Source organism: Salmo trutta, chromosome 20 (genome assembly GCF_901001165.1).
Source record: "Salmo trutta chromosome 20, fSalTru1.1, whole genome shotgun sequence".
NCBI classification, from domain to species: domain Eukaryota; kingdom Metazoa; phylum Chordata; class Actinopteri; order Salmoniformes; family Salmonidae; genus Salmo; species Salmo trutta.
In genome coordinates, this window is record NC_042976.1 from 11162996 (window position 1) to 11184176 (window position 21181).

A 21181-nucleotide genomic window follows, 5' to 3' on the forward strand; every position below is an offset into this window, starting at 1 on the left:
ATAAATGTAACAAAGTTATATCACCATGGTCAAGCAAGTTAATGTTTTCATCAGTTCATTAAACTACTGATTTAGAACCACGGAGTTACCGCAAGTGAGCTCAAAGACAACAGGAGCACTGCCTACACTATTCCAGCACCACTTCAACAATGATAAAATAATGTATCTTTTGTCTAAAAGATAAATTATTTGATCATTTATTTATTTTTATTTGTCAAATAAATACTTCCCCTGGCATGCATGAATACATGACACTGAGTTTTAGGTCCTGGTGTTTAGGGCCACGCTGTGTAATTTCAATGACAGGGTTTTTTACTGACTTCCCACCCGACAGGTCATGGACTTTCTAAACTATCCAGAACAGGCCCTGGTGCTGGTGCTTGGTAGAGTAAACAGGAGAGTTATTGGCTCGTAATATGTATACTGAACAAAAATATAAATGCAACATGTGAAGCGTTGGTCCCATGTTTCACGAGCTGAAATAACAGATCCCAGAAATGTTCAATACGCACAAAAAACGTATTTTTCTCAGATGTTGTGCACAAAGATGTTTACATCCCTTTTAGTCAGAATTTCTCCTTTGCCAAAATAATTCATCCCCCTGATAGGTGTGGTATATCAAGAAGCTGATTAAACAGCATCATCATTACACAAGTGCACCTTGTGTCCACATCCAGCTTCTTTACCTGCGGGATGGTCTGAGACAAGCCACCTGGACAGCTGATGAAACTGTGGGTGTGCACCACTGAAGAATTGCTGCACAAACTGTCAGAAACTGTTTCAAGGAAGCTAATCTGCATGCTTGTCATCCTAACTAGGGTCTTGACCTGTCTGCAGTTCGGCGTCGTAACCGACTTCAGTGGGCAAATGCTCTCCTTCAATGGCCACTGGCACGCTGGAGAAGTGTGCCCTTCATGGACGAATCTCAGTTTCAACTGTATCGGGCAGATGGCAGACAGTGTGTATGGCGTTGTGTGGGCAAGCACTTTGCTGATGTCAACATTGTGAACAGAGTGCCCCATGGTGGCGGTGGGGTTATGGGGAGGCATAAGCTATGGACAATAAACACAATTGTATTTTTATTGATGATCATTTTAATGCACGGAGTTACCGTGATGAGATCCTGAGTCCCATTGTTGTGCCATTCATCTGACGCCGTCACCTCATGTTTCAGCATGATAAATCATGGCCCCATGTTGCAAGGATCTGTACACAATTCCTGAAAGCTGAAAATGTTCCAGTTCTTCCATGGCCTGCATACTCACCAGACATGTCACCCATTGACCATGTTTCGGATGCTCCCGCCAATATCCAGCAAATTCACACAGCCATTGAAGAGGAGTGGGACACCATTCTACAGGCCACAATCAACAGCCTGATCAACTCTATGCGCAGAAGATGTGTCACGCTGCATGAGGCAAATGGTGGTCACACCAGATACTGACTGTTTTTCTGATCCACGCCCCTACTTTTTTTTTAAGTATCTGTGACCAACAGATGCATATCTGTATTCCCAGTCATGTGAAATCCATAGATCACAGTAGGCTGTCATGGGGAGAACGGATCATAATAATGGCTGAAACGTAGCAAATGGAATGACATCAAACCATGTGTTTGATGTGTTTGATGATTTTCTTCTGATTCCCCTCCAGTCATTACCACGACCCTGTTCTCCCCAATTAAGGTGCCACGAACCTCATGTGCCATATATTAGGGCCTAATACATTTGTTTCAATTGACTGATTTCTTATACAGTATGAACCGTAACTAAGTAAAATTTTTGAAATTGTTGACGTATTTTTGTTCAGTGTGAATACAGGGAGGCTGCTGTCTTGGGTCAAGCTCAGCCACTGGAGCATTCCCAGACAAAGTTGTGGCTGGAGTGTGAGGTTTTGTTTTCATAGAGATGTGTGCAGGGCTGGCAACAACATGAACCTGGACAATATAATTTTAGTTGTTTACAAAGCATATACATTTGAAAGTCATTGGCATTGATTGATGACAAGAACATTTGTAATTGTTCAGTTCTATGAATTTCTTTCACATTTCTGGTTGTAAGCATTCACTGTTGTCATATGAATGACTTATTTGGAGTACAGTTTAGCCCTAAATCCTGGAAAACTTTCACCCCAAGTCCCAGACTTCCAGCTGATAAAGCAAAGGAGTCCATCTTTTGAGACCTGTGATCTGGGCCAAAGATAGTTGTCAATGAACTTGTGGACAGTAGAGGCTCACATCCGTATTCACATTATAGGACCTACGTATTAACTGAAAGCTTCATGACTTATGTAAGAGCCAAAGTCAAAAGGTCAGTGAGTGTTGGATGTTTTGTCTATTTCACAAAAGATACCTTGTGACAAACATGGAAATGCTTCTTTCATCCATGGCACTGAATCTGTGTGTAGTATACTCACATTTTAGGACACTATCAGTGAGAGAGAGTTTTCCATTAATTCAGTAAACTACAATGGTGTCCTCTATCTCGGTAGGTTACCGATAACAACAAAGGCTGTTCTGTGTCAAAATCCCTTTGTGTTCCACAGAATGTGTTCTGACCACACAATGGAGGCTCTCAGGGAGGAAAAAACTGTCATCAAAAAGTGCTGATTCTTAGCAAGGCCTAGTATGTAACCTGACAGAAAAGCAATCAGAGTGTGAAAGAAGCTTGAGTCATAGCTTTCCTCAGAGGAAAAGCTGACTGCTTCAAATCACTTCATTACTATGCAAGACCATGTTCCTTTACAGTGAAGCCCACCCTAGAAAGGAGCTTTTACAACGTTAGGTCCTTATCACATACCACAATACAGCAACACTCCATCAACACACAACGACAGTGTTATTGAGTGTTACTTTGCGGTGAGCGGTGAGTCGAAAGGACTCATAATTCTACATTATGAAGCTGTGTTGAAAACAATGTACTCTACTTGCCCTGCACGGTCCACTTCTTCAAGGAGAGATATCATCTTAAATACCTGCTACCAAAGATACCGCAGCGCTGATTGTAACTCCTCTCAAGTCACAATTAAGGTGAGTTTACTGAGTCTCCTGTTGTGTTTGCTTCACGTCAATATGGCAGCATAGTGGGGGAGGCTCTCCCCTCTCAGCACCCATGCATAACTCCAGCTGTTTTTATCCCTCTCAAGGTTATTGATATGCATTGCAGACAAACATGTCATTGGCTTCAGTACTACAGTGGTTAAAGGAGAGTGAATTAGTTTCAACCCCTTTAAAGTGGTTATAAATATAAAAAGCAAATAAATACAAATATTGAGACTTCATTCCAGACAGTTCATTCAAAGTCCAATAAACACCAATAAAACTAATGCGAATACATTACAGGTTCCAAAGGATGACAAAATTATTACTTATGTTTGTAGATTAAATTCTGATTTACACCTACAGCAAAATAATGTTTTATTGAAATAACATTATAATTACTATAGGACCTTTAATATTATTTATCAGAAATTGTGTAATTCACTGTCAAACAAATATGTATTGCAGCTCCTCAAATGACAAACGGGTCTGATACATGAGTGCTCGACCTACTTGCGCAACGCCCTCGCTCTCTGACTAGAAATACGAGTGAATCCTCAAACTCCTACAAACTCCAGCCTGAGGACCGTTGAGTCTTATAAAGGGTCTAGAGCTCTCGGATACAGGACGGGACGCTACTTGGATGTCACAGTCGTTCACTCTCCTAAGGGATCATATTAATTATTTAAAGGTTTTCTATTTTTACATTTTTGAAGTTACTTTCCCGTCGCGACGTTCTCATCCAGGATAGATGATTCTGTGCAGCTGGCTGATGCAGTCCGCCCTTCATCATTCTTGGGAATCCAGAACGTTCGGATATTCTGTTGATACAGACTTTATTCTTCTTTAGGACACTTTCTATTTTATGGAAAAACGGAGGACAATATCACAAATCATTACAAAATGGATTTAAATCCAAGCGTAAAATGTAAAATAGTTGTCGTTGGGGATAGTGAATGTGGGAAAACCGCTCTACTAAATGTGTTTGCAAAAGATTCATTTCCTGAGGTGAGTTTTATGTGACATAGTTGGCTTTTTTTTTTACATGATTATTATGTGTTATCAATCAGCTTGCAACTTTTCTTTCTACGTCTAAACATGGATATCACCATTTTCTTTCATCTGTAGGGCTACATTCCCACGGTGTTTGAGAACTACACGGCCAGTTTTGAAATCGATACGCAGAGAGTTGAACTCCGTCTGTGGGACACTTCAGGTGAGTCCCCACTGCACATTATTATTAATGTGCACTATTCTGAAAGCCTGCGTCACTGTCATACATGCTGTAGCTAATAAATACCAGGCGTGAAACATCTAGAGTGTTCTACAACAGAAGACAAGCATGAAATCCTGATATGCAGTATTGGCCACATGATGTCCTTTACAGTAACTGCCAGCCCCTTCAGAGGAATGGTCTGACGCTGCCTCTCTGGAATGTGGAAAAGGGGTAGATAGGAGTCGGATAACAGTTCTGGAAACCTTTTGTACACCACCAGCATTAGCCTACATCTGAAACGACCCTCACACCCTAGAACACCTGACAATGTGGGAACTCAAACACTGGTGTTTGAGTGTGTACATCAGTCTTGTGAAATCAACATAGGCTACTTACTGACATACATTTTTATCCTGTGCACTTTGAAATAAAGGCAAACCTTGCGTTGGCACCTGTTTTGTATGCCTCAGTCTGTAGGACTAGATTTGTACTTCATTTATGAAACCTTCTTTCAGCTGTCTATGAGGAGAGAAAATCTAAAGAGCGGTTACGAAATTAGAGACCCTTATTTTCCCCTGGCCAACATACACACATTTTCACTCTGAGAGCTTGGCCTGGCCGGCCGTCTTGCATTATTTGTTTTATAAAGCCGCTCCCCCTCACAGCCTCACACACTCAACAGGAATCCCATATAGAGGTCCCCAGGGGATCTAACCCAAACACAGCCTCAGGTCTGCACAATCTAACCCAGCCCCAGGTCTGCACAATCTAACCCAGCCCCAGGTCTGGGGGGATTGGTGTCCCATTCACGGGACGGTTAAGCTATTGTAGGCTAATGCGATTAGCATGAGGTTGTAAGTAACAAGAACATTTCCCAGGACATAGACATATCTGATATTGGCAGAAAGCTTATATTCTTGTTAATCCAACTGCAATTCTTGTTAATCTAACTCCAATTACCAGTAGCTATTACAGTGAAATAATACCATGCTATTGTTTGAGGAGAGTGCACCATTTTGAACATGAAAGTGTATTAATAAACAAATTAGGCACATTTGGGCAGTCTTGATACAACACTTTTAACAGAAATGCAATGGTTCATTGGATCAGTCTAAAACTTTGCACATACACTGCTGCCATCTAGTGGCCACAATCTAAATTACACCTGGGCTGGAATAATACATTGTGGCCTTTCTCTTGCATTTCAAAGATAATGGTACAAAAACAATTCCACAAACTTCAAAGTGTTTCCTTTCAAATAGTACCAAGAATATGCATATCCTTGCTTCAGGTCCTGAGCTACAGGCAGTTAGATTTGGGTAAGACATTTTAGGAGAAAATTGAAAAAAAGTGGCAAATCCTTAAGAGGTTTTAACCCAGCCCCAGGTCTGGGGATCTAACCTTAACCCTGAGGGATCTAACCTTAACCCTGGGGAATCTAACCTTAACCCTGGGGATCTAACCTTAACCCAGCCCCAGGTCTGGGGGATCTAACCTTAACCCTGAGGGATCTAACCTTAACCCAGCCCCAGGTCTGGGGGATCTAACCTTAACCCAGCCCCAGGTCTGGGGGATCTAACCTTAACCCTGGGGGATCTAACCTTAACCCAGCCCCAGGTCTGGGGGATCTAACCTTAACCCTGAGGGATCTAACCTTAACCCTGGGGGATCTAACCTTAACCCTGGGGATCTAACCTTAACCCAGCCCCAGGTCTGGAGGATCTAACCTTAACCCAGCCCCAGGTCTGGGGGATCTAATCTTAACCCTGGGGATCTAACCTTAACCCAGCCCCAGGAGATCTAACCTTAACCCTGGGGAATCTAACCTTAACCCAGCCCCAGGTCTGGGGGATCTAACCTTAACCCAGCCCCAGGTCTGGGGGTAATTACCTGCTAAACTACAGTTGCGGATGCCTCCAGCCTGGACTGGTTGGGTAATCGGGTTGCTCTGCCTCCCTGGGTCTGTGTACTGCTCTGGGAGGAGAGGTAGTAGTAGGGGGAAAGAGAAAGGGGGATACCTAGTCAGTTGTACAACTGAAATGTGTCTTCCGCATTTAACCCAACCCCTCTGAATCAGAGAGGTGAGGGTGGCTGCCTTAATTGACAGCACCCGGGGAACAGTGGGTTAACTGCCTTGCCCAGAACATAAGATTTTTATGTTGTCAGCTCGGGGATTTGATCCAGCAACCTTTCAGTTACTGGTCCAACGGTCCTACCCACCAGGCTACCTGCCAGTCAGGTAGTCCTCTGGGCTGGGTGGAGACGTGTGTGTAGAGAGGGGGTAGTAAGGGGGTGAGGGAGTGCTTTGGGCTAGGTCAAGAGGGGTGTGTAGAGAGGGGTGAGGGAGTGCTTTGGGCTAGGTGAAGATGGGTGTGTAGAGAGGGGTGTGGGAGTGTGTTGGGCTAGGTGAAGAGGGGTGTGTAGAGAGGGGTGAGGGAGTGTGTTGGGCTAGGTGAAGAGGGGTGTGGGAGTGTGTTGGGCTAGGTGAAGAGGGGTGTGTAGAGAGGGGTGAGGGAGTGTGTTGGGCTAGGTGTAGAGGGAGTGTGTTGGGCTAGGTGAAGAGGTGTGTGTGTAGACATTTACATTTTACAGTTTAGTCATTTAGCAGACGCTCTTATCCAGAGCGACTTACAGTAGTGAATGCATACATTTCATAATTTAAAAAAATAAATACAATTTATACTGGCCCCCCGTGGGAATCGAACCCACAACCCTGGCGTTGCACACACCATGCTGGCATTGCAAACACCATGCTCTACCAACTGAGCCAAAGAGAGGGGTGAGGGAGTGTGTTGGGCAGCCTCTCCTCTGCTCTGTGACCTTAAGCTGATTGTGGCGTCCCTTGGGTCTGTCCAGGACACAACTCAGTGATCACACCACAGCTTCAGGAAGAGCTGACACACCAGTATTGACACACCAGGGCTGATACACCAGGGCAGCCCTCACCACACACACCAGTCCTCACCACACACACACATCAGTCCTCACCACACACACACATCAGTCCTCACCACACACACACACCAGTCCTCACCACACACACACCAGTCCTCACCACACACACACCAGTCCTCACCACACACACACACCAGTCCTCACCACACACACCAGTCCTCACCACACACACACCAGTCCTCACCACACACACACCAGTCCTCACCACACACACACCAGTCCTCACCACACACACACCAGTCCTCACCACACACACACACACCAGTCCTCACCACACACACCAGTCCTCACCACACACACTAGTGCTGACACACATCTAAGGAGTTCCACTGGACAAGCAATCCCCTCCCTCTCATCACAACATGATGGTGTGATAACGTAGATTTGGTGGAATTGTTTTGATAACCTTATGGATAGGGTGGAGCATTTTGAGATACATGACAGTGTTGTTTATTGTTATCACAAACGAGTCTCATGTGGAAATTGGAGTACCACAACTACGTATAATGGGTAAAGAGCCTCCAACACAACTACGTATAATGGGTAAAGAGCCTCCAACACAGCTACGTATAATGGGTAAAGAGCCTCCAACACAACTACGTATAATGGGTAAAGAACCTCCAACACAACTACGTATAATGGGTATAGAACCTCCAACACAACTACGTATAATGGGTCAGGAGCCTCCAACACAACTACGTATAATGGGTAAAGAGCCTCCAACACAACTACGTATAATGGGTAAAGAACCTCCAACACAACTACGTATAATGGGTAAAGAACCTCCAACACAACTACGTATAATGGGTAAAGAACCTCCAACACAACTACGTATAATGGGTAAAGAGCCTCCAACACAACTACGTATAATGGGTAAAGAGCCTCCAACACAACTACGTATAATGGGTAAAGAACCTCCAACACAACTACGTATAATGGGTAAAGAGCCAACACAACTACGTATAATGGGTAAAGAGCCTCCAACACAACTACGTATAATGGGTAAAGAACCTCCAACACAACTACGTATAATGGGTAAATAACCTCCAACACAACTACGTATAATGGGTAAAGAACCTCCAACACAACTACGTATAATGGGTAAAGAACCTCCAACACAACTACGTATAATGGGTAAAGAACCTCCAACACAACTACGTATAATGGGTCAGGAGCCTCCAACACAACTACGTATAATGGGTATAGAACCTCCAACACAACTACGTATAATGGGTAAAGAACCTCCAACACAACTACGTATAATGGGTAAAGAACCTCCAACACAACTACGTATAATGGGTAAAGAACCTCCAACACAACTACGTATAATGGGTAAAGAACCTCCAACACAACTACGTATAATGGGTATAGAACCTCCAACACAACTACGTATAATGGGTAAAGAACCTCCAACACTTTGCCACCCTCTCTCTCTCTCTACTTTATAATGCACATGTAGTCCACTTAGACTCGTGCTAGTTTTCTTAAGAGAGTAGACATCTATTCTAGTGATTAATGCCATGTACAGTAGTTTATCTCTCCTAGGGATATCAGTAAAGATGCTGGATCTTAATTTTATCACCCTGTTGCAGGAGAACTTTCCTGCAATGCAGAAAACTTAAAACGTTTGTCAAAAAGGCTTGTGAAGTTTGTAATTTACACTTTGAAATGTCAGACTTGGTTTTCCCTTATGAAAAATGTGTCAACCACTACAAAAATGGCCATTGATTACAATCTACATAATAATTCACATTTCCTGTTGCCGATGAATAATTTTTTCTGCTGTAGAAAACTAGCTCAAATTAAGATCCTACATCAGTTGGTGAGTTCACTGAAATATAGGGTTACCCCGATGATCTTGTCTAGCTCCGTTCTCATCACATAGTACCCTACTCATTATTTTACAGCTTTCTGGAGAAACCTGCATGAAGAATAGCACCTGAGAATAACTAACACAGTTAGCTGAAAGGTCATTAGAAATGCATGGGACTCCTGTATGTGGATCAATGTGTTTAGTAGAGGAATTCCCCCCCCCCCCCCCCAGTGGAATGCCAGTGATCTGACCATGTCATTGGTCAGTGAAGTGGTTATAGCCACCTCCTTGAGAAATATCCTGGAGATTTTCCGTCACTCTCCTATAAGCACAACTATTATGACTTATTACTGTATGTAATCGTTATGTGCATTGACTTGGATTGGTGTCCTGTATTTCTGTAGCCCCTAACCCACCTATCTGATCGATGAGTTGTACGTTGAATGAGGAAAGATGCCTTAAGATTAGTTTGATGTTGTTGTTTTGTCATGTACACTTTTCCTCACGTCTCACAGCGACAGATACATTTACTGTACTTCGAGCCTAAAATGTCTTAGTCTGTTAGGTTTCCCCCATTTTTATCAACTCAATCCTACAACACTATTTTAATGTTCCCATGGAAAATCCTTCATACCAGAGTTTTAAACATTCCAAATCCCTCACGTGTTCTGGCCGAGCCATTTATCAGACCTCAAGGTGGGCTATGAAAATAGGAGCCTCAAGGCTGTTTGTTTAACATAAGAAATCTGACTCGCTAGACTTGAAAATATTTCTGCATTGTTTACATCTGCTGGTGTGAATTTGTTCGTGGAGAAACGTGTCGGGAGGGGCATCCATGTCATACGACAGCATATGATTTATAGGCACTCTACCGTGTCCAAATATTCAAATGGGCCCACTGGTACCGAAGTTTACTCCTGAGAATTCAAACTGAGTTTAATTGTGTTTAGGTAAATTAGAGTGAAAATTGAAAAAGACGGATGGTGATGGTTGGTGTTTTGGTCCAGAGTGGGACCATCTGGATTCCATTTGTGAATCAAAACATTTCTGGTTTGGGTGGGGGCAGGCGTTGTAAAGCCAGCTTCAGAAGTAATGGATCAGGTTTTGAGTGATTGTTATGACTTCAAGTCATGATGTGAAATAGCAGACTTTAACCCCGCATTCTTTAGAATTCAATGGCACAATTCAGGAACCTAGGTTATTCTACATGGCTTTATATTCTAAAGGAAAAAGCCCTTTGGCATGGAACCCTTAGACAATTACACAAATCTCCTTTCTGAGAATGAGAAGCTGTTTCCTACAGTAGAGACTGTATGTGTGAGATATGGTGTTTTCACGCAGCCAGTTTGGATTGAAGGTAATATAGAACCTGTGTGAGGAGAAGAGCCCCCTCATGTTGTAACTCTAAGACCACCCTACTGTGGGAAACTAGAAAATCCCCACCATTTTTCACAGAGGCACAATGGGGAGATGGGAACTTCCAGACATTAGTGTTGGTTTGGTTTCTTTACCTGGGATGCAACCTGACCCAGTCCACCACAGAGCTTCAACAGCCCTAAAGATTCTCTGCATTCCACACTACACACGTTTGTCCCAGGAAGCCCTTCAGGACATGAGGTTATGTTACAGATTGTTTAGTGTGCAGTATGTACGTCACAAGTGTGTATTTCACTGGTAAAATACCTCATAGAATTTTGTATTAGTTGGATTCTGTAACTTTGTTTCTACTCCTGTTTGGAATGGGAACCACTGCAGTTTGATCAATCTCTGCAAATAACATTGTCATTGTTTGAATCAACGCATCTATGGAAAGGTACATGTTGGTTAACTTACAGGAAGTTGAGGAAGTACCGTGACCCAGTTACCACAGACCCGCTTTTACTTGACTAACAACATGGTGACGTGTTTGAATTGCAGGTTCACCATACTATGACAACGTGCGACCTCTCTCCTACCCGGACTCTGATGCAGTCCTCATCTGCTTTGACATCAGCAGACCAGAGACCCTGGACAGTGTACTGAAGAAGGTGAGTGTTTTGGGGTGATATAGCGGACTCTTGTTCTGGGAGATAAGCTGCCTCGGCTCCTCTTGAACTGGTAAACAATGGCCTGTCCCAATGTCATTTTCATTCAGTCCCCTTGACCCTCTCTAGAAAAGCCTCCATTTGTGTTTCTGGGTCAAGTGACCTCTGAAAAACTTAATTCTGCTGAAAACTAGGGCTGTACCAATGAGAGGAGACTAAAACTAGGACTGTACCAATGAGAGGAGACTAGAACTAGGACTGTACCAATGAGAGGAGACTAGAACTAGGGCTGTACCAATGAGAGGAGACTAAAACTAGGGCTGTACCAATGAGGGGGTACTAGAACTAGGACTGTACCAATGAGAGGAGACTGGAACTAGGGCTGTACCAATGAGAGGAGACTAGAACTAGGACTGTACCAATGAGGGGGGACTAGAACTAGGACCGTACCAATGAGGGGGTACTAGAACTAGGGCTGTACCAATGAGGGGGGACTAAAACTAGGACCGTACCAATGAGGGGGTACTAGAACTAGGGCTGTACCAATGAGGGGGGACTAGAACTAGGACTGTACCAATGAGAGGAGACTAGAACAAGGGCTGTACCAATGAGAGGAGACTAAAACTAGGGCTGTACCAATGAGGGGGTACTAGAACTAGGACTGTACCAATGAGAGGAGACTAGAACTAGGGCTGTACCAATGAGAGGAGACTAGAACTAGGACTGTACCAATGAGAGGAGACTAGAACTAGGACCGTACCAATGAGAGGAGACTAGAACTAGGGCTTTACCAATGAGAGGAGACTAGAACTAGGGCTGTACCAATGAGGGGGACTAGAACTAGGACTTTACCAATGAGAGGAGACTAGAACTAGGGCTGTACCAATGAGGGGGGACTAGAACTAGGACTGTACCAATGAGAGGAGACTAGAACTAGGACCGTACCAATGAGAGGAGACTAGAACTAGGGCTTTACCAATGAGAGGAGACTAGAACTAGGGCTGTACCAATGAGGGGGGACTAGAACTAGGACTTTACCAATGAGAGGAGACTAGAACTAGGGCTGTACCAATGAGGGGGGACTAGAACTAGGACTGTACCAATGAGAGGAGACTAGAACTAGGACTGTACCAATGAGGGGGGACTAGAACTAGGGCTTTACCAATGAGGGGGTACTAGAACTAGGACTGTACCAATGAGGGGGGACTAGAACTAGGACCGTACCAATGAGGGGGTACTAGAACTAGGACTGTACCAATGAGAGGAGACTAGAACTAGGACTGTACCAATGAGAGGAGACTAGAACTGGGGCTTTACCAATGAGAGGAGACTAGAACTAGGACTGTACCAATGAGGGGGGACTAGAACTAGGACTGTACCAATGAGGGGAGACTAGAACTAGGGCTTTACCAATGAGAGGAGACTAGAACTAGGGCTGTACCAATGAGGGGGGACTAGAACTAGGGCTGTACCAATGAGGGGGGACTAGAACTAGGACCGTACCAATGAAATAGGACTAGAACTAGGGTTCTACCATTGAGAGAGGTGGCGGGGAGGAATGTGAAAACAAACTCACGTGAGGCTCAGTAGTAGTCCAGCCGGCCTTGTTCACACATGGTCTCCCAGATCCCAGACGCGGCTATTGTGGGTCTCAGTGCCCTTTGACCTGGCTCAGTATTGTGCCAGCTGAGAGGAGTAGGGTCCAGTTAGAGATTCTTCCCCTGGAGAGAACATAATCCAAACAAGCTTTTTTGCTCTCGAACCCCACTCAATAGGGCCCCAGTCTCGGACTAATGCTTTCACTTTTCTTTCCTCTGTATAGTGGAAAGGAGAGATTGAGGAATTCTGTCCCAACACCAAGATGCTGCTGGTGGGGTGCAAGTCAGACCTACGCACTGACCTTTTTACCAAATCTCACTCTGGCCATACCCCAGTGTCCTATGATCAGGTGGGTGTCATGTCTTTCTAAATGTCATTCAAGATTATGGACTTAAACATGATCCAGTATTAAAAGCGCTGGGAACAATTCGTAATAGGCAGAGCTCCTGACTGATTTCAGTGTTGTTTCCTCTCTGTCTCAGGGCTCTAACATGGCCAAGCAGATCAGTGCTCCGTACATGGAGTGTTCGTCTCTGCAGTCTGAGAACAGCGTCAGAGACCTCTTCCACGTGGCCACGCTGGCCTGCGTCAACAAGGGCAACAAGAACGTCAAACGCAACAAGTCCTCCAGGACCACCAAGAGGATCTCACACAGCAGACCTGACCTGCCCACGGTGGTGTCAGACTTCCAGAAGACTAAAACTAAGACCTGTGCTGTTATGTGACTGGGATGATGTCATTAGAGAGACCGGGGGACACTGTGAACATGTTAATGAGCATTTGAATTTTGGACAACCATGAAGAGCTTTATGCACTATTAGTGTGCCAACTGAATGAGGGATGGTGTTGAGATGGTGAAAACAGCTATGCTGTGGTTGCATGTTAGACCCTGCTTTTTTACAAGCTAGGGGAAGCATAAAAACAAGGCGTGAACGAACACATGAACTAGATGTGTTCCAGACAGTCGTCACTAAAGAGCTCTACTTTTATTCTCAGCTTGAACTTGAATCCTATGGTTTAGAACACAGGCAGGGTTGAAGAATCCTATGGTTTAGAACACAGGCAGGGTTGAAGAATCCTATGGTTTAGAACACAGGCAGGGTTGAAGAATCCTGACTATTGAAAAGCTTCCATTTCTGAAGTGTTACAGGTACAAGTGTTTTGGGGTCTGCTGTTTCAAGGATCCTGTGTTCTTCTACGTAATGAACCAAAATTGTTGTGAGGAGAGACAATGAAGGATATGAGAGCAGTTAGATTGTGTAATGTCCTGAGAAGCAATGATGACAACCAAGATATACTGTTACCCGTTCTGACATCTGTGTTGTCGGAGCAGATTGATGCATGTCACGTGTTATGTCACCATTTACATTCCCTTTTTCTTAAAATGTTGCCCTTTTCTGAATCTGTTCCTTACAATGTATTATTCTAAAACAATGTCAAAATAGTTCATTTCAGAACTGTCAATTTGCCATGTTTAAATGTACTATAGTCATGTAAATGTGGTACATGTTAGATTTTATACTTATACTCGTATAAGCCCATCATTAATGATTCAGTGCTGCATTTATTGACCTACGGGAAGTACATACTTTCATACTGAATTTGCCTGTTTAGTTTTATGAGAACTAGTGGTCTATCTGGGACACTGGTCTTGATTGTTTTTATATTTAGGGCCTTGGAAGCTCATTCAGTTCCTGTGGACATATAGGGAAGTGTTGTAGTCTCTGGATCGTGGGTTTTCCTATGAAAAGAGTAAACTACTGTAGATAAGATTTGTCCTTTGGTTAGTGAAGAGAGACATTTACTGTGAGTGACATCCTGCTCTTTCTGCCTGTCACGCTGTCCTCGTTATCAGAGCTGTGACTTTGCTTAAGTCTTTCACTCTCGCCTCTCCTCTGTTGGCACGCTGCAGGAGTTCTGGTCACCTGATGACGCACTCTGGGTGAACCTTAACTATCCCTCAGCTCAGCTGCCTGCTGGCTGTCTGTCCTACCAGCCCCAGCCCTTCTGAATCTTTTACAAGCATTAAGAGTTGGGTTCCTTCTGTTTGACATTTGGGTATTTGTTTAAGTTATGTACATTTGCTTGTGAAAACCGTCACCATGCCAAACCAGACATGTAGTTTGGGAACTGTATTTGTAAGGGAGTTATTGACAATATTATTGCTGTTCCCAATGAGGAATCTGTGAAAACACCCAGGCAATACCTACATGAATGTGAAAGTTACCTTGATCACGTCAAATGCGACCTAATGTGCTGAAATATGTCAAAACATGGGCCAATTCTGTCCAACAATATGATATAGATGCCTCAATGATAGATGAGGATATGAAACCGTTCTCCTGAAATCAGCTGACTACAGTGATGTAACATATTAAGAGATCGTGATGGGGATATCCTTAGCGTTGCTATTTTTGCACAATATATTGCTGTTGTTTGTCAGAACAGCAGTTTACAATAACCAGGACACAAGTACCATAGATGGGACCAGTGGTCTGTGTCATTGAATTGTATTGGGTAAATGATTGCTCAGTGTGTAACATGCATCAGTGGCTTCATCACCACACAATCGCTGCATTTCATCAGGATTGGTCCGGTGTTGTGGTGTGCTGTCTAATCAATTCCCTAACCCTGCCCCATTCAAGGTGATATGAAAGGTGACTTAGGGAAATCTGTGCTGCATAATATGGAAGAGATGGCTATTTTTATGCTACAGCAAACCTAATGGCATGTAGCGGTTCTGCTTCATTGAAATACAAAGGCCCATTTGGCTTTTGTGAGCATACAAATACATGCCGTTGAGCTAATGCTATGGAGATTATGGTGATAACAGAATACATTTACCCTTGCTTTTGTATTCACTGTGGTTAGATTCAGTGTAATAGAAAGAGATTGTCTAAATTGCAAGCTTTATTCCACCACTCCGGTTTTCCTCTACTGCAGTGATACTTGTAGTAATATTGTGAAATAGCCTAGCTTTACAAGCTTATCCAAATGAGTTCAATTGATTGGTTGATCAGAATTCCAACTCTTTTAACTTGTGTCATAACATAATCCGAAGAACCTCTGGTTGCTTCACATGGTGCCTATGGTATGTATCTGTTCAGTGTAGTTTCTCAGCAGTGGAGAGATCCTAAACCACATAACAATAGCTGTTAACAGCACGTTCAACTTCATATTAGTTCTCATTAATCGTACATATTTTATGTTATTATAAATGGTAGGCCTACTTTGAAAGGTAATGATATGGAAACTGAATTGCCATCCAGAGGTTTTTGGTGATCAAATATTTTAATCGTTGAGCCTAAACTGCCAGCTTGCAATTTCACACCCCATTGCAAGATGAATTAAAGCACTAAGCCACCATTCTGGCCTACTGATAAAATGCTTGTTAGCCATAAAAAAAAATGCAGATATTTACTCCTCCCTCATTTAATTGGATGTACAAATTGATATACAAATGTATCCCACTACAAAGATATTGATAATGTGTTACAGTGACTAGGGGCTCTATTCAGTCTGAATCATTGAAGCATCACAAGACAGCACGGTAGAAATGTTAAGGTCATTTCATATTGAGATGACATCTGCAGCGTTTACCGTGAACACAGTCTCTTCTAACGCAGGAACATTGCCTTTAAATTTCAATAACGCTGAATTTCCACGATACGGATTGAATATACCCCTAAATGTGAAGATACATTGGTCACACTCTGGGTTTGCCATTTTGTCAGATATGGATCCATCCTTCATAAGCTGTGTTGAGTGATAACAACCTTATAAACGCATATGGCTTCACAGGCCACTTGCCATGCACTTACACTTGGTGAGCAGATGTTTCACACAGCAACGCCACATCTCGTAAAGCTTTTACCAATGTCAGCAAAATGGACGAATAGAGGGTCGGACCTAGAGTTCTACTCAAATTCCATCAGGGGAGATGTGTGAATGGATTCTGATAAAAGAGAGCTTTCCTCTGAATAGGCTTGGCTGAGTGAATGGGGAAATATTCTGTTTGGGCTGTTGAGAAAATAATCCCACACAGACACGCCCAGATTTCTCAAGACATGACAAAGACTGGAGACAGGATATTTACATAAGCCTGAATTCTCAAATTCTCAACAACAAAAAAATTGCATGAAAAACATTATGTAACGAGATTATGTGTACCTAATATAGTGCAAATATGTCTGGTGCTGGCTTTATATTTCATCACCTGCTTGAAAGATCACAGTAAATTTATATAATAAACTTTCCTTCTTGCCTTTTGCGGTCAAGCTCATCTCAGTCAAATTCCTGTTGCCGTATACAGTAAATCTGTCAATCAGAGCAGGAGGTACATCATTTCACAGCAACTTCTCAGTAATCCGCCTCGGGCGCTTGACAGCAACCATAATATCCTCTATGATTAAAGAAGTAATGTGAGAAAAGATAATCTCGTTTGTTAGGTATTTGGCACGGATACAGCAATATTCTACCCATCACATATCCTCACTTCGCTGTACCTCTCCGGACATTTTCTCTGCTTAGTCCCCTTCTGTACTTCCTGTTCACCCACGACTGTGGGGCCACGCACAACTCCATCACCATCATCAAGTTTGCTGACAATGCGACTGTGATAGGCCTGATCACCGACAACGATGAGACAGCCTACAAGTAGGAGGTCAGAGACCCGGTAGTGTGGTGCCATGACTACAACCTCTCCCTCAACGTCAGCAAGACAAAGGAGCTGATCGTGTCCACATCACCAAGGACTTAACATGGTCCTCTCACACCAGCACAGTCGTGAAGAAGGCCGAACAGCGCCTCTTCCCCCTCAGGAGGTTGAAAAGATTTTCCCCTCAGATCCTCAAAAAGTTCTACAACTGCACCATTGAGAGCATCTTGACTGGCTGCATCATCGCCTGGTATGGCAACTGCACCGCCTTTGATCGCATGGCGCTACAGAGGGGGGTGCGGATTGCCCAGTACATCACTTGGGCCGAGCTCCCTGCCATCCAGGACTTCTATACCAGGCGGTGTCAGAGGAAGGTCTTAAAAATTGTTAAAGACTCAGCCACCATAGACTGTTCACTCTGCTACCGCTCAGAAAGTGGTACCGGAGCGACAAGTCTGGAACTATAATGCATCTGAACAACTTTTACCCCCAAGCCATAAGACTGCTGAACAATTCATCAAATGGCTACCCGGACTATTGCATTGACTCTTTTTGCACTGTAATTTCCTTGAAATGACTTGGAAACAACGTTGACTCAACCAGTGTGTGCCCAGTGGGTAAGCATTAAACGGTAAAATCTACACCTGTTGTATTCAGCGCATGTGACGAATAAAATTTGATTTTGATTTGATTTCATCCTCCCTACTGCCTTGCTTTGGTGAAATCTCCCAGGACCCTCCACTGCGGGGCTAAATTGGGCTACAGGCTCCTCTTCCTCTCGCTGGGAGTTTAATCAGACTGCACCAGCAGAGTGGCTTAGATCTCCTCCCACTGACACACACACACACACACACACAAGGATTACACACACACACAATGATTACACACACACGCACACCCCCCCCCCCACACACACACACAATGATTACACACACACACATCCCCCCCCCCCCACACACACACACACTCACACACACACAAGGATTACACACACGAGGATACACAGGCATAACAGTACCTTAAGCCACAGTCAAACTTCAGAGAGGGACTGTAGGAGCTGAACTGCTGCTGTCTTTTGAATGCAACTGCAGGAAGAAGAGTCAGGGAAAACATCATACAAAATCTCTGTACATTAAATTGACAATAGTCTTCAAAAACATGAACAAACTACGTTGAAAATTCCTGACTGGAGTAGCCTTCCCACCTCCCAGTCTGTTTCATATGGGATTGATGTCATAAACCAAAGGTCTGTTAGTGATTATATGTCAGCATCTCTCTGTAGGGAATCCTCCTCATCTCTGTTGGAATCAACAGCAACACTACAGAAGAATAGAATCTCTCTGCAGCCATCTGCAGACAACGCAGTGTCTCCTTATACCACCAACAGATATTACACCAGGCTGAAATAATGAGGCAGATTTTTTTTTAAAGAAACTCCAGCTCATAACAGTATGATCGATATAGAGATGTATCTCTTTGTGACAGGGGATGCAACTGCAAAAACAACATGAATGAGAACTTCACCAGGCCAAGAAAAGGAAGCGACTAATTAAAGACCGACAGTTGCTAATTGTTGTGCGCAAAGCACAGAGGAAATAACACCATGATCATTGTGAATATCAACCTGTTAAACCATAATCCTCATAATAATCACAGAACACATTGCTCATTACAGCAGATGAATCAATAACCTTGAGAATGTGTATTGAATAGGACATGTAGAGCCTCTGGCGCTCTGTCCTCCTGGTATGGTCGTCCTGCCACTCACTGCTGCCGTATTGACTGGAAGCTGAAACAGTCGTCATGTGAGAGGAATGTGAATCACCTGTGTGCCGTTTGACTGGAAACTGAAACAGTCGTCATGTGAGAGGAATGTGAATCACCTGTGTGCCGTTTGACTGGAAGCTGAAACAGTCGTCATGTGAGAGGAATGTGAATCACCTGTGTGCCGTTTGACTGGAAACTGAAACAGTCGTCATGTGAGAGGAATGTGAATCACCTGTGTGCCGTATTGACTGGAAGCTGAAACAGTCGTCATGTGAGAGGAATGTGAATCACCTGTGTGCCGTTTGACTGGAAGCTGAAACAGTCGTCATGTGAGAGGAATGTGAATCACCTGTGTGCTGTTTGACTGGAAGCTGAAACAGTCGTCATGTGAGAGGAATGTGAATCACCTGTATGCCGTTTGTTTCTAACAGGATGTCATGGTCATCAGATCCCCTGGACTGTAGCCTCAGCCTGGTTGGTCCAGTCTGTTGGTGTTTTACACATTTGTTTAGCCTTTGTTTGAACTGTTTTCTGTGTTTGCTCACTGTCATGTACAGTATGGCTGTATGGGTCCAGGCTGCCATGTGACCATGGAGTTGTCATGAATTTAAGTGGTCAACAAAATAGTCTTCAAATACCAGCAGAGGTGCTATGATTTGGAAGACAGTAACCATAGCCAAATTGGCCACATTAAGATATACTGAATATAGATTAACCATAACTGTCTGAAATTCATGGCCATACTAACTGCCTGAACAAACAGGCGTTTCTGAAAACCAGCTCTGCCAACGGTATGAAACCGGTAGAGATGAACTGTCATAACTTGAAACAAACAATATGTTTATGTGAGTTCAGGACATTCTGTACTGTAGTCTACTGTGAGACTGTAAGTCCAACGAGGCCGTACAGGAACTGTATGTGAGAGCAGATTCAGAACATACCGTACAAGTTGTCTAATAGCTCAGGAACATTATGATCGGTTCCATTAAAGTTAATGGTGTTAGGATGCTCATCGGTTGCTTTGCTTTTCCACGGTTACATTCTGGAGTCCCTTCACCTTACACTAGTGTGCAGTATAGATCTGTACATGCCTGCATGTTCTGTGGATGTGTGCATGTTTTTGAAGATAATGAGTACGGTTTGTGACGACCCTCCCACTCTGCCGTATTCTTTCTCTTTGCTCTTGTTTTCCTTATTAGGATGTCGGTGGGCGGAGCTGGGAGGGTCGTCAGCGACATGGGACACACCCGGGGTAAATACACCTGGGCCCGGGTGTGTCCCGGGGTAAATACACCTGGGCCCGGGTGTGTCCCGGGGTAAATACACCTGGGCCCGGGTGTGTCCCGGGGTAAATACACCTGGGCCCGGGTGTGTCCCGAGGTAAATACACCTGGGCCCGGGTGTGTCCCGGGGTAAATACACCTGGGCCCGGGTGTGTCCCGAGGTAAATACACCTGGGCCCGGGTGTGTCCCGGGGTAAATACACCTGGGCCCGGGTGTGTCCCGAGGTAAATACACCTGGGCCCGGGTGTGTCCCGGGGTAAATACACCTCTTCCCCATTCATAGAAGAGACACTCTCCATGCAGACAAACTTATAGATTTTTTTTTTTGTGGCTGTTTGTTTGCTTTGGCACCTTTCAACACCCCTCTATTACATTTATACACGCAACCACTCACTTACACTACTGACTACACATACCATTGTTAATTGTATTTAGTTCAGTTAATAAATATGTTTTGTTATTCCTTATCTCCACATTGTCTCCCTTTTTGTTATGAACTTCGAGCCAGTTCGTGACAAATGGGGGCTCATCTGGGATCTTGAAGGTATTGTGTTTGGGAGAAAATGTGGCGTTAATGTTTGAGAACTCAGTAGGTGCTTTGTTTGCATCTTTTGTTACAGCTTGTTTGAGTTGTAATGTTTGGTGCCCAGTATTGGTTGCCTCTGTTTGTTTGGTAAACTTGCCACTGCGGTGGATAGTTGGTTGTGTGCTGCGTTGGAGAGAGTACATTGATTAGTTTCCAGGCCCCTGCCTGCCCAGGCTGGAGACTCTTGCTCTACTCGCTGTTGGGACATCGGTCTGAGGTGAGTACAATGGGCTGTGTACTTCAG

At 43.9% G+C, this 21181-nt stretch overlaps 1 protein-coding gene across 1 annotated transcript; it reads left to right on the forward strand.

Annotated features, from left to right (window-relative positions):
• Positions 1 to 3586: 3586 nt before the first annotated feature.
• On the forward strand, positions 3587 to 16920 carry LOC115155540 (rho-related GTP-binding protein RhoE-like). The gene is made up of 5 exons (XM_029702235.1): positions 3587 to 4044; positions 4165 to 4252; positions 10938 to 11047; positions 12867 to 12992; positions 13126 to 16920. Exons 1-5 carry the CDS (start codon positions 3940 to 3942, stop codon positions 13366 to 13368), a joined length of 672 nt encoding a protein of 223 aa, XP_029558095.1. The 5' UTR covers positions 3587 to 3939; the 3' UTR covers positions 13369 to 16920.
• Positions 16921 to 21181: the final 4261 nt, after the last annotated feature.

Coding starts and splice junctions, on each gene's coding strand:
- LOC115155540 (XM_029702235.1), top strand. CDS start 3,940: ATGGATTTAAATCCAAGCGTAAAATGTAAAATAGTTGTCGTTGGGGAT. Junction 4,045..4,164: donor CAAAAGATTCATTTCCTGAG/GTGAGTTTTATG, acceptor TTTCATCTGTAG/GGCTACATTCCCACGGTGTT. Junction 12,993..13,125: donor CCCCAGTGTCCTATGATCAG/GTGGGTGTCATG, acceptor TCTCTGTCTCAG/GGCTCTAACATGGCCAAGCA.